This window comes from Pteronotus mesoamericanus, unplaced genomic scaffold (assembly GCF_021234165.1).
Source record: "Pteronotus mesoamericanus isolate MK-2021 breed Mesoamerican mustached bat unplaced genomic scaffold, CSHL_Meso_final scaffold_54, whole genome shotgun sequence".
Lineage (NCBI taxonomy): Eukaryota > Metazoa > Chordata > Mammalia > Chiroptera > Mormoopidae > Pteronotus > Pteronotus mesoamericanus.
This window is the reverse complement of record NW_026555321.1, coordinates 53,235,422-53,252,635: the sequence shown is the minus strand read 5'-3', so window position 1 is coordinate 53,252,635 and position 17,214 is coordinate 53,235,422. Positions and strand designations below refer to the sequence as shown.

The 17,214-nt window shown below is 38.9% G+C and overlaps 1 protein-coding gene across 2 annotated transcripts in view; it reads left to right on the top strand.

The window, feature by feature from the left end:
- FRMD4B (FERM domain containing 4B) overlaps positions 1-17,214 on the top strand; it is a 196,949-nt gene that overhangs the window by 92,104 nt on the left and 87,631 nt on the right. For both annotated transcript variants that reach the window (XM_054595255.1, XM_054595254.1), the window contains exon 5: positions 4,191-4,275. In XM_054595255.1, the coding sequence (XP_054451230.1) occupies positions 4,191-4,275 (85 nt within the window). The remainder of the gene's footprint in view (positions 1-4,190; positions 4,276-17,214) is intronic.

The window sequence follows — 17,214 nt, the reverse complement described above, 5'->3', positions numbered from 1 at the left end:
ACTCCATAAATATGAAGTCACTACAGCGGTCCCCTTGAGGGAGAGATGGGATCATGAGTTTAGGGAGCAGGTAATCAGATGCCGAGGCAGAGCGGTAGAAAGCAGTAGGGCAAGTAGCCAGAAAGTGGTGGGAAACAGGATAGGTACCTGTTTACTGGAACTAAGGTACAGTCAGGGGCCTGGGCTTCAGGAACCAGTTGAGCCCAGTTTCTAGTACAAAGGTGTATGTTCAGGGTTGAATAAACCACAGTTTGATTTGGTGCTCAGCCACCCATTTCCCTGCATTTGGTTTCTTAAATTCACGAAGACTAGTAGGAGTATTGCTCTGGCTAATATGCCCTTTCCCTGGAAGGCTGTTCCTCCCTTCATTGCCTGGTGAACTCATGAATTTTTTAAGACTCAGTTCAATTGTCCCAGGGGACACTTATACTTAGTCCTATGGATTTCAGTTTGGCAGCCTTCTCCCACTTGAGTCATAAGCTGAGTTCATTGTATCCTTCCCTTGGGACCCACTTCATTGTGTACATGTTATATTTCATTGTACTTGTTATTGTAGGAAAGCATTATATCATATTGGTTTGGAATATGAACTCTGAAGGCTTTAGTTTGAATCATGGCTCCACTACTTCCCATCTGTATGGCTTTGGAAAGCTGCTCTAAATCTCAGTTTTCTCATCTGTAAAATGGGTTTATAATTTGTTAACTACAGCATCTGTTTGTACTGAACATTAAGGGAAATGATGCATGCAAAGTCCTTTGTATTGTCCCTAGCACATAGGAAGGCCTCTATTAATTTGTAACCTTTGGTTGCCAGCAACAGGAGCCCATTGTGGCTAACCAACAGAACTGAAAGAAAACTGAATTTACAAGGCCTCAGAAAAGATACGAATCCAGGCAGGGACCTAGAGAGCAGAAGCCAAAGGAGGATTTCATCAAGCATTGATGGCAGAACATATTGTGTTCTCCACATATTGTGGCTCCAACCATCTTTGATCTTCAGGTCATTCAAATTATATTGATATTCCAGGGTGAAAGAATCTGACTAGTCTGGCTCCGTTACTGCTCACACATTGGAGAGCAAGCTTGAGCTGAGTAGAAGGAATGTGCTCTGCTCTTTCACATCAGTCAATAACCCTCACAGCTTTTTGCACATGTGACTCCTGCTGTAGACCACAAACACCAATTTAAAAAAAAAAGTTTTGGAGATAAGGAAAAAATTTGAATAACTAGATTTTAAATAAGGAATTATTATGAACTTTGTTAGTGTGAAAATTCATTGGGGTTCTGCTTTTAATACAATCCTTCTCTCCTAGATATATACAGGTGTAATTAAAAGTGAAAGGAAAAAAAGAATTACCCAATTTTGGCAGAGAAAATAGGTCCTGCATTCTGTCAATCTGACCTGAGATTTTTGTAGGACAGGAAGAACACTTCCTTCTGAGACAACTCCTTCAACTTTTAAAAAAGTGTCTCATAGGTGGATTTCAAACCTGTCACATTATTTTTTTCCCCACTGGTTCTCATTCTGTTTTTGCAGCACTGGAGAACAAATATACTTGTGTGTGTTAACCTGGGGAGCGTTGCAGTGATCTTGTTTCTGTGCCTGTTTTTAGCATGGTTGAGCTGCACACAGCTATCTAGGGCTTGGCTTCCCGCGTAAACACAAGTTGAATGCGGAGAGGCAGTCAGAAGGAGGTTTGCTTAAGAGCGTTATCTATGGAGTCCCAGCGACCCAAATCAAGATCTTGCCCTGCCATGTAGGCACAGCTCTAACACTCGGTTTCCGCACCTGTGAAGTGGTGGCAATGTTAGATATCTGTTACCTGGGGTGGTTGTGAGAATTAAATGAAGCACATGGAAAGCATTAGGCATGGCCAGGCCATCAGAGAGCTCAGGAAACAGCTGGGATGCTGCTGCTGAACCTGCTCAGTTTCTTAGAGGAAAGGGATAAAAGTACACGATGCAAAAGCAAAGAAAGCCGGAAACCACCATCACCTAGTTGAACCAGAAGGTCCTTCAGGCTGCAAGGAACTGACTGACACAGGTCATTCCAGGTCCCCTGACTTGTGTCCACGACCATCATGGTGACTCAGTGCTACATCAGCTCCTGCCCTTGACTTGTCCTTCCCTGCCTCCTGGCTGCTGCTTAGAACTTCTCTGTCTCCACCTTTTCCTTCTTGACCTGTCTCTCTGCGAGATTATGCATGGTTGCTGTGTCTAATCCTTTTCTCAACAAGGAGCGTCTGCTGCCACAGTCCTCCTTCACTCGCCCCACCCCCACAACCCACCCCCCTCACCCTGCAGAGGCTGCTCTTGAGTCAGGTGACTAACTTCAGTCTGTCCAGCAGTGGCCAGGGCAGGAGAAACTATACTGATGGGAGAAAACCCAGATTATAAAGAATTCTGCCCTGGTGAAAGCCAAATTATGAGTGTTGATCACTGAAAAGAGATGTTCTTTACCTACAGTATTTTCCCACCTGGATTTATTTTTATCTTTCAGAATCTTGTTTTATCTTAGCCTTCAGATATAGTTCAAATCCCATCATGTCCTTTAAACTGATTTAACACACTGCAAATTTTGCTGTTAGAATTTCTTGAATTCCTTTTGTGTGATAAGCACCATATTGGTACTTCATGTATATCTCATTTAAATTACACTTGTAGGTAAGCATCATTATCCTCTTCTGTATACTAAGGATCTTAGACTCAAACCTGAAGCATTAAATTCCAGAAAATAAATTTTTTTCAAAAAATTGTTGAATAGTTTGTTTAAAAATTTGTTAACTGTCAAAATGTATTGAGTGTTTTACATATATTATCTCATTTAATTCTTCCCAAAACCCTGTGAAGTAAGTGCAGTCATGACACCCATTTTAAAAGAGACACAAAGACTCTGTATTCTAGATCTTTCTGATTCCAAGCCTATTTCCCCCAACCCTCATTGCCCTCCCTACCTAAATCCTTAACTCTCTCCTCTCACAAACCTAACACTCATCAATCTTCATTAATCTCACTTAGAAGTGAGGCAAACCCTTGTACATAAAAATATAAAGGACTTATTCTCTTTCTGGAATTTCCCTTGATGATTCAACATTAGAGGTGGAATTCTTCAAATGATTTTACCATCTCAGTGATAAAACCTTTCATGGCCTTTTTCAGTTTTATTTATTTCTTAAATGTTTTGTAATTGTTGAGACTGGTAGGGGGCAAGCAAATGCCCAAGGTCTAGCATGATTTTGCAGAACTAAGGACAAGCGCACCACACCACAGTCAGCTGGCTTTGTCTTGACTCTCAACCATTTGAGAGTAAATTCTCTTTCAGGACCCAAGCTTTAAACTGTCTTGGGGCATTATGCTCTTCCTGCATTATTCAAGTGGGGTTCCAGCTCTAGAGAAACGGAACCTCGCCTGGCCCACTCTCTCACCCCAGAGGCCACAGCTTCATCATATAGGGATTAAGAAAACAGAAATTGTGAAGGACTCTCCTCTCCTCCTGTCAGTTCTAATAAAAGAGGGTCCTGCAATCTCTGGCCAAACAGACTTGACTGAACAAAAGCCCTGACACAGGGTGGGGAGAGTGGGGCCCAGAATGCTCTGATTTGCATGAGAAAAGACCAAGGTTAAGTACTACTGAGACCTTGGCTTCCAGCCCTGGGAAAGCCCAAAGCCTGGAAGAATGACGGAGAAGGAGGAGGCTGTTACTGACACTCTCCTGCTGGAAGCGGGTAGGTAGGCAGTGGGCGTGGGGCCCTCACACCAACCATGACTGTAAACCACTGCACTGCCAGCAGGCCTCAAGGTTCAGTTACACAGTGCTTACTCAGCTGACTTCTGCTTTCAACCCTCAAAGCTCACCTGGCCCTGTTTTGAAGCTGCCTGGGGTATTATGAGCTCCCAGAACATGTGTCAAGGAATGAGCCCCACAGGGAAAGTGGAGTTTACTGTTGGATGCCACTGTGGATTCACTTTAACTCACCTTCCAACACACAAAAACCTAAGAGACTTTATATGCAGACATTCACCTGCATAAATACATGTTGCAGATTCTTTGAAAAGGGAACAAAAATCACAACATCCCCTGGTTTCTCAAAACCCTCTCATTGCTTTGGGAGAAATTAAGTAAGGAAATGAAATCATGCTGAGAGAAGGAAAAAAATCTGAAGAAACACATTTATGTTATTGTTTTTCAGGTTTTACATTGAAAGCATATCGTTTTTAAAGGATAAGACCACCGTGGAGCTGTTTTTCCTGAACGCGAAGTCCTGTGTGCACAAGGTAAGGTGCCTGTTTGTTATCTTCAAAGAATGAGTCCAGACAGACTGGAGATGTAGGCAAAAATGGTGATGCTTGTGTTTTCATGTTCAAATGAAAAAAAAGCCATGATCTTTTCTGTTGATTCTCCTACCTCAGCTCCAGCCCCAAAATGGCAGCTCCTCTCAGATTCTGAGAGGGGAAGACAATCATCTGCCAAGAAATAATGTTCACACAATCACTACTACTTTCAATACAGCTAATACTCCACACAGAAAAACCCAGAAAGAAAGATGCATCAATCAGATTGTGATTGCAACCTCCCAAAAGTCAGACCAATAATCTTTTTAACAGACTATGCCCCACATTCAGCACAAATTCAAACCCAGGATTGTTTAGGGGCCTCTGCTCAGATCCAGGTACTTTAAAGCAGTGTCTCAGTTACCTGCAGTGAAGGATCTTTTTTAAAATTGTTTTTTATATGTATTAAATTGTTTTTATATGCATCCAATTCATCAAAGACAGATTTCTTTTGTAAAATTCAATGAACACCTATTGTTAGAAAAATGACCCTATGCTTGGATGTTGCACCCATGTCACATTGCTGTGTTTAAATACACTCAGTTTCTGTCTTATCTCCTCACAGACTGGCATTGCTTTACATGCCTCCTGCTCTGCCTTCCTGGTTATGGTGGTCTCAGTGCTCAGGACCTCAGACTCCACGCCTGCGTCCAGGGCTGGGGTGAACCTCTTCAGCCCATATATATGTATTGCCCTAAATCTGAGGGTTCCCAGGGCAGCTGGGTGGTGCCTGGCCTGGAGAGACAGGCGAGAAAGGCTGTGGGTTAGGGCACTCACATTTGTGCTCTTCCCATATGCTCCCAAAACATTAAGGGTGTCCCACTGAACACACATGGCTTTAATTGGTGTGAGGCTCAGTAAGAGTGGAGTTTTGTTTGTTTTTTAACAGTTATTTGAGATATAATTGATTTTACATATTTAACTATTCAATATTTAAAGTTTTGATATACATAATAATCAGGAAATGATTACCATAATCAACATAGTGAATATATCCACCCACTACAGGATCTGCTTTTTCTCACAATAGATTAGTTTACATTTTCCAGAATTTTATATAAATGGATCCATATAGTAGATAACCTTTTTGTCTTCTTTCAAAATTATATTGAGAGTCATCCATAATTGTTGCATGTATCAGTAGTCCATTCCTTTTGATTGCTGAGTAGTAGTCCATTGCATGGCTATACCTTAAATAACTTATCTATTTACCTGTATTTTTCCCATTTTTTTTCAGTTTTACTGATATATGATTTTCATATAACATTTTGTAAGTTTAAGGGGTATGATGTGATGATCTGAAACACATATTAAATGATCCATTCACCTACTGATGGACATTTAGATTGAACTAGTTTGTGAACTATTACAAATTGAAGTACTATGAACATGTATGTACAAATCTTTGTAAGCATATATATGCTTTCTTTTCTCAAGGGTAATAACCTAGGTGTGGAATGGCTAGATCATATGTTAGATATATGTCTAACGTTTTAAGGTAATGCCAAACTGTTTTCCATATTGGGGTGCTATTTTAAATTTCTACTAGCAGTGTGTGAGTCTTAGCTCTTTCACATCCTTTCCCACACTTGGCATTGTTAGTCTTTTTCATTTAGCCATTCTAATAGGTATGCAGTTGTACCTCACTATGGTTTTAATTTGCATTTTCCTTATGACATATGATGTTGAGCATTTCTTGTACTAACTTACCATCATATCTTCTTTATGTTGGACCTTTTGCCCAATTTCTTTGGGTTGTTTGTTTCCTTCTACTGAGTTCTGAGAGTGTATATATTCTAGATACAAGTATTTCATTGGTTATAAGGATTGCAAATATTTTCTCCCTGTCCATGGTTTGCTTTTCACTCTCTTAGTGTCCTTCAAAGACTAGAAGGCTTTTATTTTGATGAAGCCCATTTTATCAATGTGCTGTTACATGGATTGTGCTTTTGCTATTGTACCTCAGTAAACTTTACCTAACAGAAGGTCACGAAGATTTTTTTTTCTTTATTTTATTCTAGAAGCTTAGAGTTTTTGGTTTTACCTTTACGTCTGTGATCCATTTTGAGTTCATTTTTATCTATGGCATAAAGTATGGATTGAAGCTCCTTTTCCTTTTCTTATTTGCATGTGTATATCTAATTTTTCCAGGACCATTTGTTGAAAAGACTGTCATTTCTCCATTGCATTGCCTTTCACCTTTTTCAAAAATCAGTTATCCATGTATGGGTATATTTATTTTTAGACTCTCTATTCCATTCCACTGATCTATTTGTCAACACTTATGCCAATAACATCCTGTTTTGATTACTGCAGCTTTATAATATGTCTTGAAATCTGAATAAATTTCAACTTTGTTCTTTTTCAAAGTTGTTTTATTTATTCCAACTTTTTCCATATGAATTTTAGAATCAGCTTGCCAATTTCTACAGAAAAGTATAATAAGAATTTTATTAGGATTGCACTGAATCTGTAGATTAGTGTGGAAAGAATTGACAACTCAACAGTATGAGTCATCAGACTAATGAACAAGGTATATATCTCCATTTATTAACATCATCTTGAATTTCTCTCACTTACATCATCTTGAATGTTTGATAGTTTTCAGTGTATAGGTCTTTTGTGAGATTTGTCCCTAAGTCTTCCATATTATTTGACATGATTTTAAATGCTATCTTTTCATTTCAATTTCTTAATATTCATTACTAACATACAGAAATACAATTAATTTTTATAATTGATCTTGAATCCTCCAATCTTGATAAAATTACTTATTACTTCTGGTAGTTTTTTGTAGATTCCATCAGATTTTCTTTATAGATGATCATGTCATCCTCTAAAAAAGATAGTTTTACTTCTTCCTATCTCTACATTCCTATCTCAACACCTTTTTATTAGTTGTCAAATTTATAGGCATAATTGTTCATAGTATATCCTTATTATCCTTCTGATATGTACAGTCTATAATGATGTTACTCTGTCAATTCTGATATTAATAACTGCTGTCTTCATTTTATTTTTTTATAATCAATCTGGCTAGAAGTACATCAGTTTAGAGCTTTTCAAAGAACCAGGTTTTAGTTTAAATTACTTTCTGTTGTTTTATGTTTTTCTCTTTCATTGACTTCTACTATGATCTTTATTGTCTTTATCTTTTATCTTTATTATTTCCTTTCTTCTCTTTCCTTTGGGTTTAACACATTCTTCCTACGTAGTTACTTAAGAAAGAAGTTGAGATCACTAGTTTAAAATGTTTCTTGTCCAATATAGGCATTTAGTACTATAGTATTTCCCCCTGAGTATTGATTTCATGGCATCCTACAAATTCTACGTTGTATATTCATAGTCATGCACTTTGAAATATTTTCAAATTCTTTTTGGTATATATTCACTGGTCCCTTGTTATTTAGAAGGGTGAAGTTTGGTTTCCAAATACTTGGGAATTTTTAGAGATCCTTCTGTTTGTTTGTTTTTTTTTACTTCTAACTTAATCTTTTTGTGGTCAAAGAACACACTTCGTACAAATTAAAGCCTTTTAAAATTATTGAGAGATCAAAGATGACGGCAGAGTAAATGGAAGTTATGTAACCTCCTCCCAGGACCAATTTAGAATTACAACTAAATTTGTAGAGAAATCATCTGTCTCTACAATAACCAACTGAACACTAGCAGGAGAGAAGCCTTTTAACCACAAAGAGACAGAAGAAAACACTTCACCACAATGTGACTGGTAGGGAGTGCAGAGGAGACATGAGAGGGCTGGCTGGGCTCCCAGGGCAGAGGAATATTTCAGCAACTGGGGGATTACCCCTGAGAAATGTGGAGTCTAAACTCCAATCAGGGCTCCCCAGCCTGGAGCAACAGAGCCAGAAAGGAACCCAGATAACTTCCAGCTGTGAAAGCAGCAGGGGTTCTGTCAGCCTGGGAGAGATGGCTAGAGATGCAGAGAACCTCTTAAAGGGCCAAAGCACAAAATTTCATTTGCGACCACTTACCCTGGTGCTGGCAAAGGGAGGGCAGGCTGGGCTAGAGACACTTGAAGAGAGTCTGGGGTTGGTGGCTCTGGGGAGAAAACTGAGGGAACAGCTACCAGAACCCATATGCTGAGTCATTCCCCAAACTGCAGGAGCCATCCTTCTAGAGCAGAGCACTCCTCTCTGAATGGCATCAGCCTGAGGAGAAGCAATAGCCCACCTGCAAGAATTACTCTACCCCGCCCTGTGGTGCTTAAACCTGACTGCTGATTACAGATTGATCAGATTAAAAACTGATAAGCTTAACAGGTGATTAGATTATCATTCTAAGGCAGAAAATACAGAGGCAGCCAAAATGGGAAGAAAAAAAAAAACAGACCCCAAATAAAAGAGCAAGAGAATTTTCCAGAAGAACTAGATGAAATGGAGGTAAGCAACTTATCAGATAAATAGTTTACAGTAATGATATAAGGATACTCAACAACATGAAAATAGTCACAGAAACCTTAAAAAAGGATCAGTCAGAAATAAAGAATGCAATGGCTGAGATAAATGCACTGGAAGGACTAAATAGTAGGTTAGGTGTAGCAGAGGATCAAATCAGTGATTTGGAAGACAAGGTAGGAAAAAACACCCAGGCAGAGCAGCAAAAAGAAAAAAGAATTTTTAAAAAATGAGAAAAGCTTAAGAAACATTTTGGACAACACGAAGCACAGCAGCATCCTCATCATAGGAATACCAGAAGGAGAAGAGAGAGAGCAAGAGATCGAGAACCTATTTGAAGAAATCATGACCAAAAACTTCCCTAATCTGGTGAAGGAAAAAGTTGCACAAGGTCAGGAAGCTCAGAGAGTCCTAAACAAGTTGGACCCAAAGAGGCCTACACAAAGACACATCATAATTAAAATGACAAGGCTTAAAGATAAGGAGAGAACCCTAACAACCACAAGAGAAAAGCAGGTAGTTACCTACAAGGGAGCAAATCTTGATAGATGTAAAAGGAGAGATTGACAGAAATACAGTCATAGTTGGGGATTTAAACACCCCATTGACTTCAATGGATAGATCTTCCAGGCAGAAAATCAATCAGGAGACAGACAAAAAAACTCACAACTATCAACAAATGAACCTAAAAAAAAAAAAACAACTAAGTAAACTAGAACTGGAACAGAATCACAAAAATGGAGAACACATGGAGGGTTATCAGTGGTGAGGAAGAGGGGGATAATGGGGGAAAAGGTACAGGGAATAAGAAGCATAAATTGTAGGTACAAAATAGACAGGGGGCGGTTAAGAATAGTATAGGAAATGGAGAAGCCAAAGACCTTATATGTACAACCCATGGACATGAACCAAAGGAAGGGGAGGGAATGCTGGAGGGTAAGGGTGTGCAGCACAGAGGGGGATAAAGGGGAGAAAAAAACTGGGACAATTGTAATAGCATAATCAATAAAATGCACTTAAAAAAAAGAAAGATAAATCTGAATTTTAAAAAAATTAAAAATAGATCTGCATTTGACCCAGCAATCTCACTTCTGGGAATATATCTGAAGGAACCCAAAACAGTAATTCAAAAGAACATAAGCGCCCCTATGCTCACTGCAGTGTTATTTACAATCATCAAGATAATGGAAGCAGCCCAAGTATCCATCAATAATAGTGTAAATAAAACAACTATGGGACATCTACACAATTGAATTCTACTCACCATAAAAAAGAAAAAAACTTTATTCTTTGCATCTATATGGATGAACCTGGAGAATATTATGCTAAACGAAATAAACCAGTCAGAGAAAGACAAATACCATATGATTTCACTCATATGCAGAATCTAATGAACAAACGGAACTAACAAGCAAAGCAGAGACAGACTCATACATGGTGAGCAGATGACAGCTAGTGGTGGGAGGATTTGGAGGGGGTGGACGGATTGAGCAAAAAGGAGAACATACTCATGAACGTGGACAACAATGTGGTGACTGCTTGGGGGAAGGCAGTATAAGGGGACTAAATGATAATGAAAAAAATATAATAAAGATTTAAAATTTTTTAAAAAATTGGCACTTGTTTTATTGGCTCCAAAATATGTCATATCTTAGTAAATGGTTCATGTGCAGTTTGGAAGAATGTATATTCTGTTGTCATTAGGTGAAATGTTCTATAAATGTTAATTAAGTCAACTTGGTTGATAATGGTGTTCAAGAATACAATGTCTTGTTAATTGTCTGCTTGTGTCAAACAGGGGATACTGAAATCTTTGACTATTATTGTGGATTTTTCTCTTTCTCTTTGCAGTTCTATTTCTGTTTCACGTATTTTAAATCTATGTTATTTGGACATAACTATTTAGGATTGTTGTGCCCTTTTGATTATCATTATAATTCTTTCTATCCTGGTAATATTTTTTATTCTGAAATCACCTTTGTTTGATATTAATATAACCAGTCCAAGTTTCTTTTGAAAAGTGATAGTGCAGTAAATCTCTTTTTCATCCTTTTAAGCTATGTGTTTGTGTGTTTAAAGTACATTTCTTATAATCAACATATAGTTGCATCTTGACTTCTGGCCAAGGTGGAGGCCTAAGTAGATATACTTTGCCTCCTCCCACAACCAAAAGAAGGACAACAACAAATTTAAAAATAAAAAAAACCCAGAATTGCCAGAAAATTGAACTGTATGTATATCTGACAACCAAGGAGTTAAAGAAGAAATATTCAAATGGACTGGTAGAAGGGGTGAAGATGGGCACCCAGGGTGGAGAGAATGTGGCAATGGGGCACCTGGAGGACCAGCCGGGCAAGGTGGCAGCTGGCAGACCAAATGGTCCCACATTTGCATGCAGATAAACCAGGAGAAACAACTGGGGAATGAGACAGATCACAAAACCCAGGGTCCCAGCATAGGAAAGAAAGCCTCAAAACCTCTGGTTGTAAAAATCTGTGGGGGGTTGTGGCAGCAGGAGAAACTCCCAGCCTCACTGAAGAGTTCATTGCAGAGACGCACAGGGTCCCAGAACGTACACAAACTCACCCACCCAGGAATCAGCACCAAAAGAATCCAATTTGCTTGTGGGTAACAGGGGCAGTGACTGAAAGTGGAATGAGAGCTGAACAAGCATCATTGTTCCCTCTTGGACCCCTCCCCCACATACAGTGTCCCAACACAGCAACCCGGGTTGCCCCGCCCTGGTAAATATGTAAGGCTCCGCCCCTTGCAATGTAATAAGAGCGCCAAGACAAAGAAATATGGCCCAAATGAAAGAACAGATCAAAACTCCAGAAAAAAATACAACTAAGCAATGAAGAGACAGTTAACCTATCAGATGCACAGTTCAGAACACTGGCAATCAGGATACTCACAGAAATGGTTGAGTATGGTCACAAAATAGAGGAAAAAATGAAGGCTATGCAAAGTGAAATAAAGAAAAATATACCGGGAACCAACAGTAAAGGGAAGGAAACCAGGACTCAAATCAGTGATTGGGAGTGGAAGGAGGAGATAAACATTCAACCAGAACAGAATGAAGAAACAAGAATTCAAAAAAATAAGGAGAGGCTTAGGAACCTCTGGGACAACTTTAAACGTTCCAACATCCAAATCATAGGGGTGCCGGGAGGAGAAGAGGAAGAGCAAGAAATTGAAAACTTATTTGAAAAAATAATGAAGGAGAACTTCCCCAATCTGGCAAAGGAAATAGACTTCCAGGAAGTCCAGGAAGCTCAGAGAGTCCCAAAGAAATTGGATCCAAGAAGAAACACACCAAGACAGATCATAATTAAGTTACCCAAGATTAAAGATAAAGAGAGGATCTTAAAAGCAGCGAGAGAAAAGGAGATAGTTACCAACTAACATGCCTTGTAATATTTAATTGGATGTTGGACATTATTTAATTTTATATTTTGGGGATGATGCATATTTTTCTGTTCCTGTAGATAGTCTTCACATTTGTTTTAGGATACATATTAGTTACTTGGGTGCAGTTTGATTTTTTTCTCAGGTCTTAATTTTATGATATGGTAGGCTGGTCCAGAGCAGTACACATTCTAGAGTTAATTATTCCCCATTACCAAGGTGAGGCCTTCCTGAGCACTCTACTCAGTGCTCCATGAATAATCAGTTTTTTCAGTCAGGCTGGTGGGAATAAGCACCATTTCCTATGTGAGAACCAGGCCCTCTTCCCTTTCATCCTTTCAGATAGTTACTGCTCCAACCTTGGATAGTCTTTTTCCATTCATGCTGTGATCAGTACTCTGATGAACATTCAAAGGACACCCTCTGCAGAGCTTCAGAATTCTCTTTCTGTAGCTGTCTTTTCTCTGGCACTCTGTTCCACGAAGTCTATCATTCTGGTCTCTCCAGTCTCTCAGCCCTGCCTCCCTAGCTCGGAGAAAACCCCACTCACCCCACCTGTGTTTCCCTATTACCACTTGGAAACCTGATGGCAATAAGTGGGGACAGCTGTGGGGTTTACCTCCAAGATTCACTGTGTTCCATTGCCTGATGTTCAGTGTTTTGAAAATTGTTGTTTCATATTTATTGTCTATTTTTGTAGGTTTTTTTCAGGTGAGAGGGTAAATCTTCCATCTTGGTCAAAAGCAGAATATTCAAAGCAGACTTTTTAGTAATACTATGGGGAAATTAAAATGTCCCCAGCACCAAAGACTTTATTACAGTCTCTTTTCTGAGATTTGGGCTTCCTTAAGAACTCTAGTGATAGGCTGATAAGTAAACAAAAGGGAGAGAGAGAGAGAGAAAAACATCGATGTGAGAGAGAAACATCAATTGGTTGCCTTCTGCCCATACCCTGATTGGGGATCAAACATGCAACCTTTTTTGTGATCCAACCAACTGAGTTCCCCAGCCAGAGCCTAATTACAGTTTTTATCAAAAATTGAGAATGTGTCCATAAAAAAGAAAATTTTACATCCATCCTAATATTTAAAAAATTCAAAAGCCCATTAGATTTTTTTCTTTAATCTTTTTACATATCAATTGAAAGTCAATAGTGATCTATTGGAAACTAGTTCTGGTCAACTCTAATTATGAAGCTTTGGTGTATAGTCCAAACTCAACCATGGCAAAAGCTAAGTACATATAAGAATACTTATTAAAGCATTATTTATTGGATGAATGCTACCTGGTCAACACTGTGTAGGCTGTGTGCAACTGAAAATGCTTTCAGGATTTCTTAATTTTTTTCTTGTTCTTTTTTTTAAGAAATAGCTGTGGGTTTTTTCTCTGCAGAATATTAAACAGCATTAAAAATACACAACATGGATAAATATTAGAAATCACAATATTTTTTATTAAAGTATAGTTGACATACCACATCATACTAGTTTCAGGACAGTGACTAGACACCTATGTACATTACAAAGTGAGCAACACAAAAGCCTACCTCAGCAGTAGTTATGACAAAACTGGTTTAATGTATGCCTGTCCTTATAAAGTAATTCAAATGATTGAGTGTTTCTGTTTTCTGTACACTATGACCTGCAATAATTTGCAATATAAGAAAATACATTAAAAATCAAACTATGTTTTGATCTTGAAATGGGTATGTAATTCTAAGGAAAAGTCCCTGGGCTAGAGCTACCTCTTAGCCATGCCAGCTGCGTGATCTTAAGAAAGGTACTTTACCTCACTGAGCCACTTTTTCCTTTTCAAAGTGAAATTAGGGCAGTATTTCTTATTGTGTGACCTTTGACTACTTTTATGAGATTTACAACAAATGCTCATTTTTAGAGAGTACACTTTTGCCACTCTGCCTCTCTCTAGACTAGTGTCAGAGCTGAGGAAGGAGCTAGAAATCAGCCTTTTCAACAGGGTTCTCAGGTGATTGTCCTGAACCCCTTAGTTGAGGAATCATGAGTTTTTCTACATGTTAAATAGTGTAGAATGTTTTCATAAGTGCTAAATTTCACTTTGAGAAATATGAATCAAAGTCCAGAGAAAAGACACTAGACAAATACCTTTTCATTCATACTCCTTTTTTACTGGCAGTTTGAAAAGAAAATGGCATTTCACCTTACCAGCTGGGGAGCAAAGGGAGGCACAAAATTCATTCCAGCTCTGAGACTGATAGGAAGGAAGGAGGGAGGGAAAGAAGGAAGGAAGGAAGAAAGGAAGGAAGAGACAGAGGGAGGAGGGAGGAAGGAAATGTCTTCCTGTACCCTACAGTGTGCCGACATTATGCCAGATGGTGCACATTTATTCCGCCCATGAAGAAGTAAACTTATGATCCCCTTTTACATGTAGGAGAACTTAAGCACAGAGAGGTTAAGTAGTTTGCTTAATGTCACAGAACTCATAGGTGGGAAAAGCGTCCTTTGCAAGTTATACCATCAGGAGACCTTGGCCCTTAAAAGTGACTCTCATTTGTCTCAGCTTCATTTTAGTCATTGTTCTGGGGAAATAAAAGTGTCCTCAGTAACTTACAACTCAGGGGCTATTATTACACAAAAGTCTGGTCGTAGTTGCTAACAAGTATTGAATATGCATAATTTGCTAAGTCGGCACGTACTATATATATTCATTCATTTAGTTCTCACTCCAACCCTACTAGGTAAGTTAGGTAACTTAGCTACTAGATAAGTTATATTATTATCCCCCATTTTACAGATGGGAATACTGAGGTACGATGGTTATGTAACATACACAAGTTTCTAGAGATAATAAGTGGAGGAGCCGAGCTTCATCCTAGGCAGTGTGACGCCAGCCAGAGTTTGTAAGTTTACCCACTGCACTTACTGCCTCTCAAGGGATGAGGACTGTGTACCCACTACAAAGGGAGGCACATGTCCACAGCATCATGAGTTCAAACTCAGTCTTTCTCTTATTTCAAACATTGTTTTACATGCTGATACTTGTAGCCCACAGTTGTTAATAAGGTGTCTCTGGGCATAAGGGCCAATTGACTTTCACAGGCTGGGCTGGGGCACAAACTAATGTAAAAGGATATTTCAGAGGTGCATTAGCACTCATGTTGGAATAGAACCTGCCAGAAAGTTACAAACTGCTCACACGGGTCAAATGTTCCCCAGGAGAGAACTGTTGTCTGAGTTGTCATTCAAGTGAGGGCTCTTGAACCTGTTTGGCTTCCTTGGTGAGAATGCAGAGGGGCACACCTTGCCTTTGCAAAACAAGTGCCTGTGCCAGGTGGTGATATGAGGAAATGCTGAAACTGACTCAGGAATGTGGAAGTGAGCACTCACCGTATGGACTGAGGTCCACCTTGGACCCCCTGTTGCCAACTTGGAAAAGCCTAAATGCATGAAACAGCTGTAGATTTTTTCCAAGTTATTATTTTTGGAGGCCTCCTTGACCATATCTGCAATTTCCATAGTCAATCCACATTTACCACCGCTTATTTTTAAATCAGCTATTTGAAGATGTGCTTGGAAAATTAAAATAGTATTGGCCACTTTATCTCTTTTGGTGTGTATACAATTATTATAATAATGATAAGGCAAAAACTGTGGAGAAGTAAATGGGGTTCAAAAAGTGCTTTGTGGTAGAGATCACGCACAGAGATGGGAGAGGAGAGCAGCTGGAATTCACCGAGAGCTCACCAAGGAGCAGACACAGTTTTCTCATGTACTAACAAACTCATTTAATCCTCACAGTAGTCCATACTGTTATTTATTATTACTTTGACATATGAGGAATTGGAAGCATAAGTAAGGTAAATAACATGGCCTGGTTAAATGACTCATTGGTAGTGGAGTAATCACCAGGCAGTCTGGCTCCAGAAAAAATAGTAATTGTCTTCATTTACATTCAATAAAAAAATTTTTGTGTTCCTCCTAAGGGCCAGGATTTCTGATGAGTGCTGCATTATCTGTGGTATAATATTTAGTTCTGGTACCTTGCTGTGGCCTGTCCTAAAGATTCTTTCATTTCTAGTCTGTAGGTGTGTATCGTTTATTTTAGAGGTTATATGTCTGATGTTATATTCTAAGATATAGTTGTGAAAGATGCTGGGAACTTGCAGATGCTGAGCATACCCAGAAGTCCTGATGACACTTGCTACTTCTTCCTACAATAATATAAAAAGAAGTTTGGGATTTTTCTTAGTTCTGCAATATAAGAAATCTCAAGCAGATTTAGGATTTTGTTATCACACACACACAAATACTGTACTTTATATCTACAGCTCAAGAATCTATCTCATGATCATAAGCTATTTTCATACCAAAAAGTGTTTAAGAAACTTTGAATATTTGACCACTTTCTTGGAGATTTACCACATGCTTTAATATATTAACTGCTACAAGAAGTTCTTCAACATATAAATATGTAATTTTTTAACCCAATATTTTTCAAACTTACTTGCATATGAAATTCTTTTTCCAAAGAATACTTATTAATGGACTTCTGACCACACTTTTGCAAATGGTGTTCTAAGTACTATAGCATTAAATAATAAAACAAAGATATATAACTCTAAGTCTCCTGGGTGTTACCCTAGGTCAGAGCTGGCCACAGGTAGAACCTAAGTCTATTAAGTAAAATATTTTAAGAGTCGATCAGAATCGAGAATCAAAATGGCATAGGAGTGAGTAGAAGCCACACTGACCTCCTCCCAGGACCAACCTGGAATTACAACTAAATCGCGGAGAAATCACCTGGAACAAACAACTAAACAATAGTGAGAGAGGAGCCCTATACCTCAGACAGACAGAAGAATCAGCTTTAGCACAACCTAACTGGTAAGGAGTGCAGTAGAGACTCAAGAAGGAGGCTGGGGTGCCCACGGGCGACAGCACCAGAAAGATATTGAAATGGCCAATTGGGTCCCCCTAAGAAGAGCGCGGTCTAAACCATAAGCGGGGATCTCTAGCCTACAGCACTAGAGCCCAAAAAGTACACAGATAACAGCCAACTGTGAAAGCGGTAGGGTTGCTCT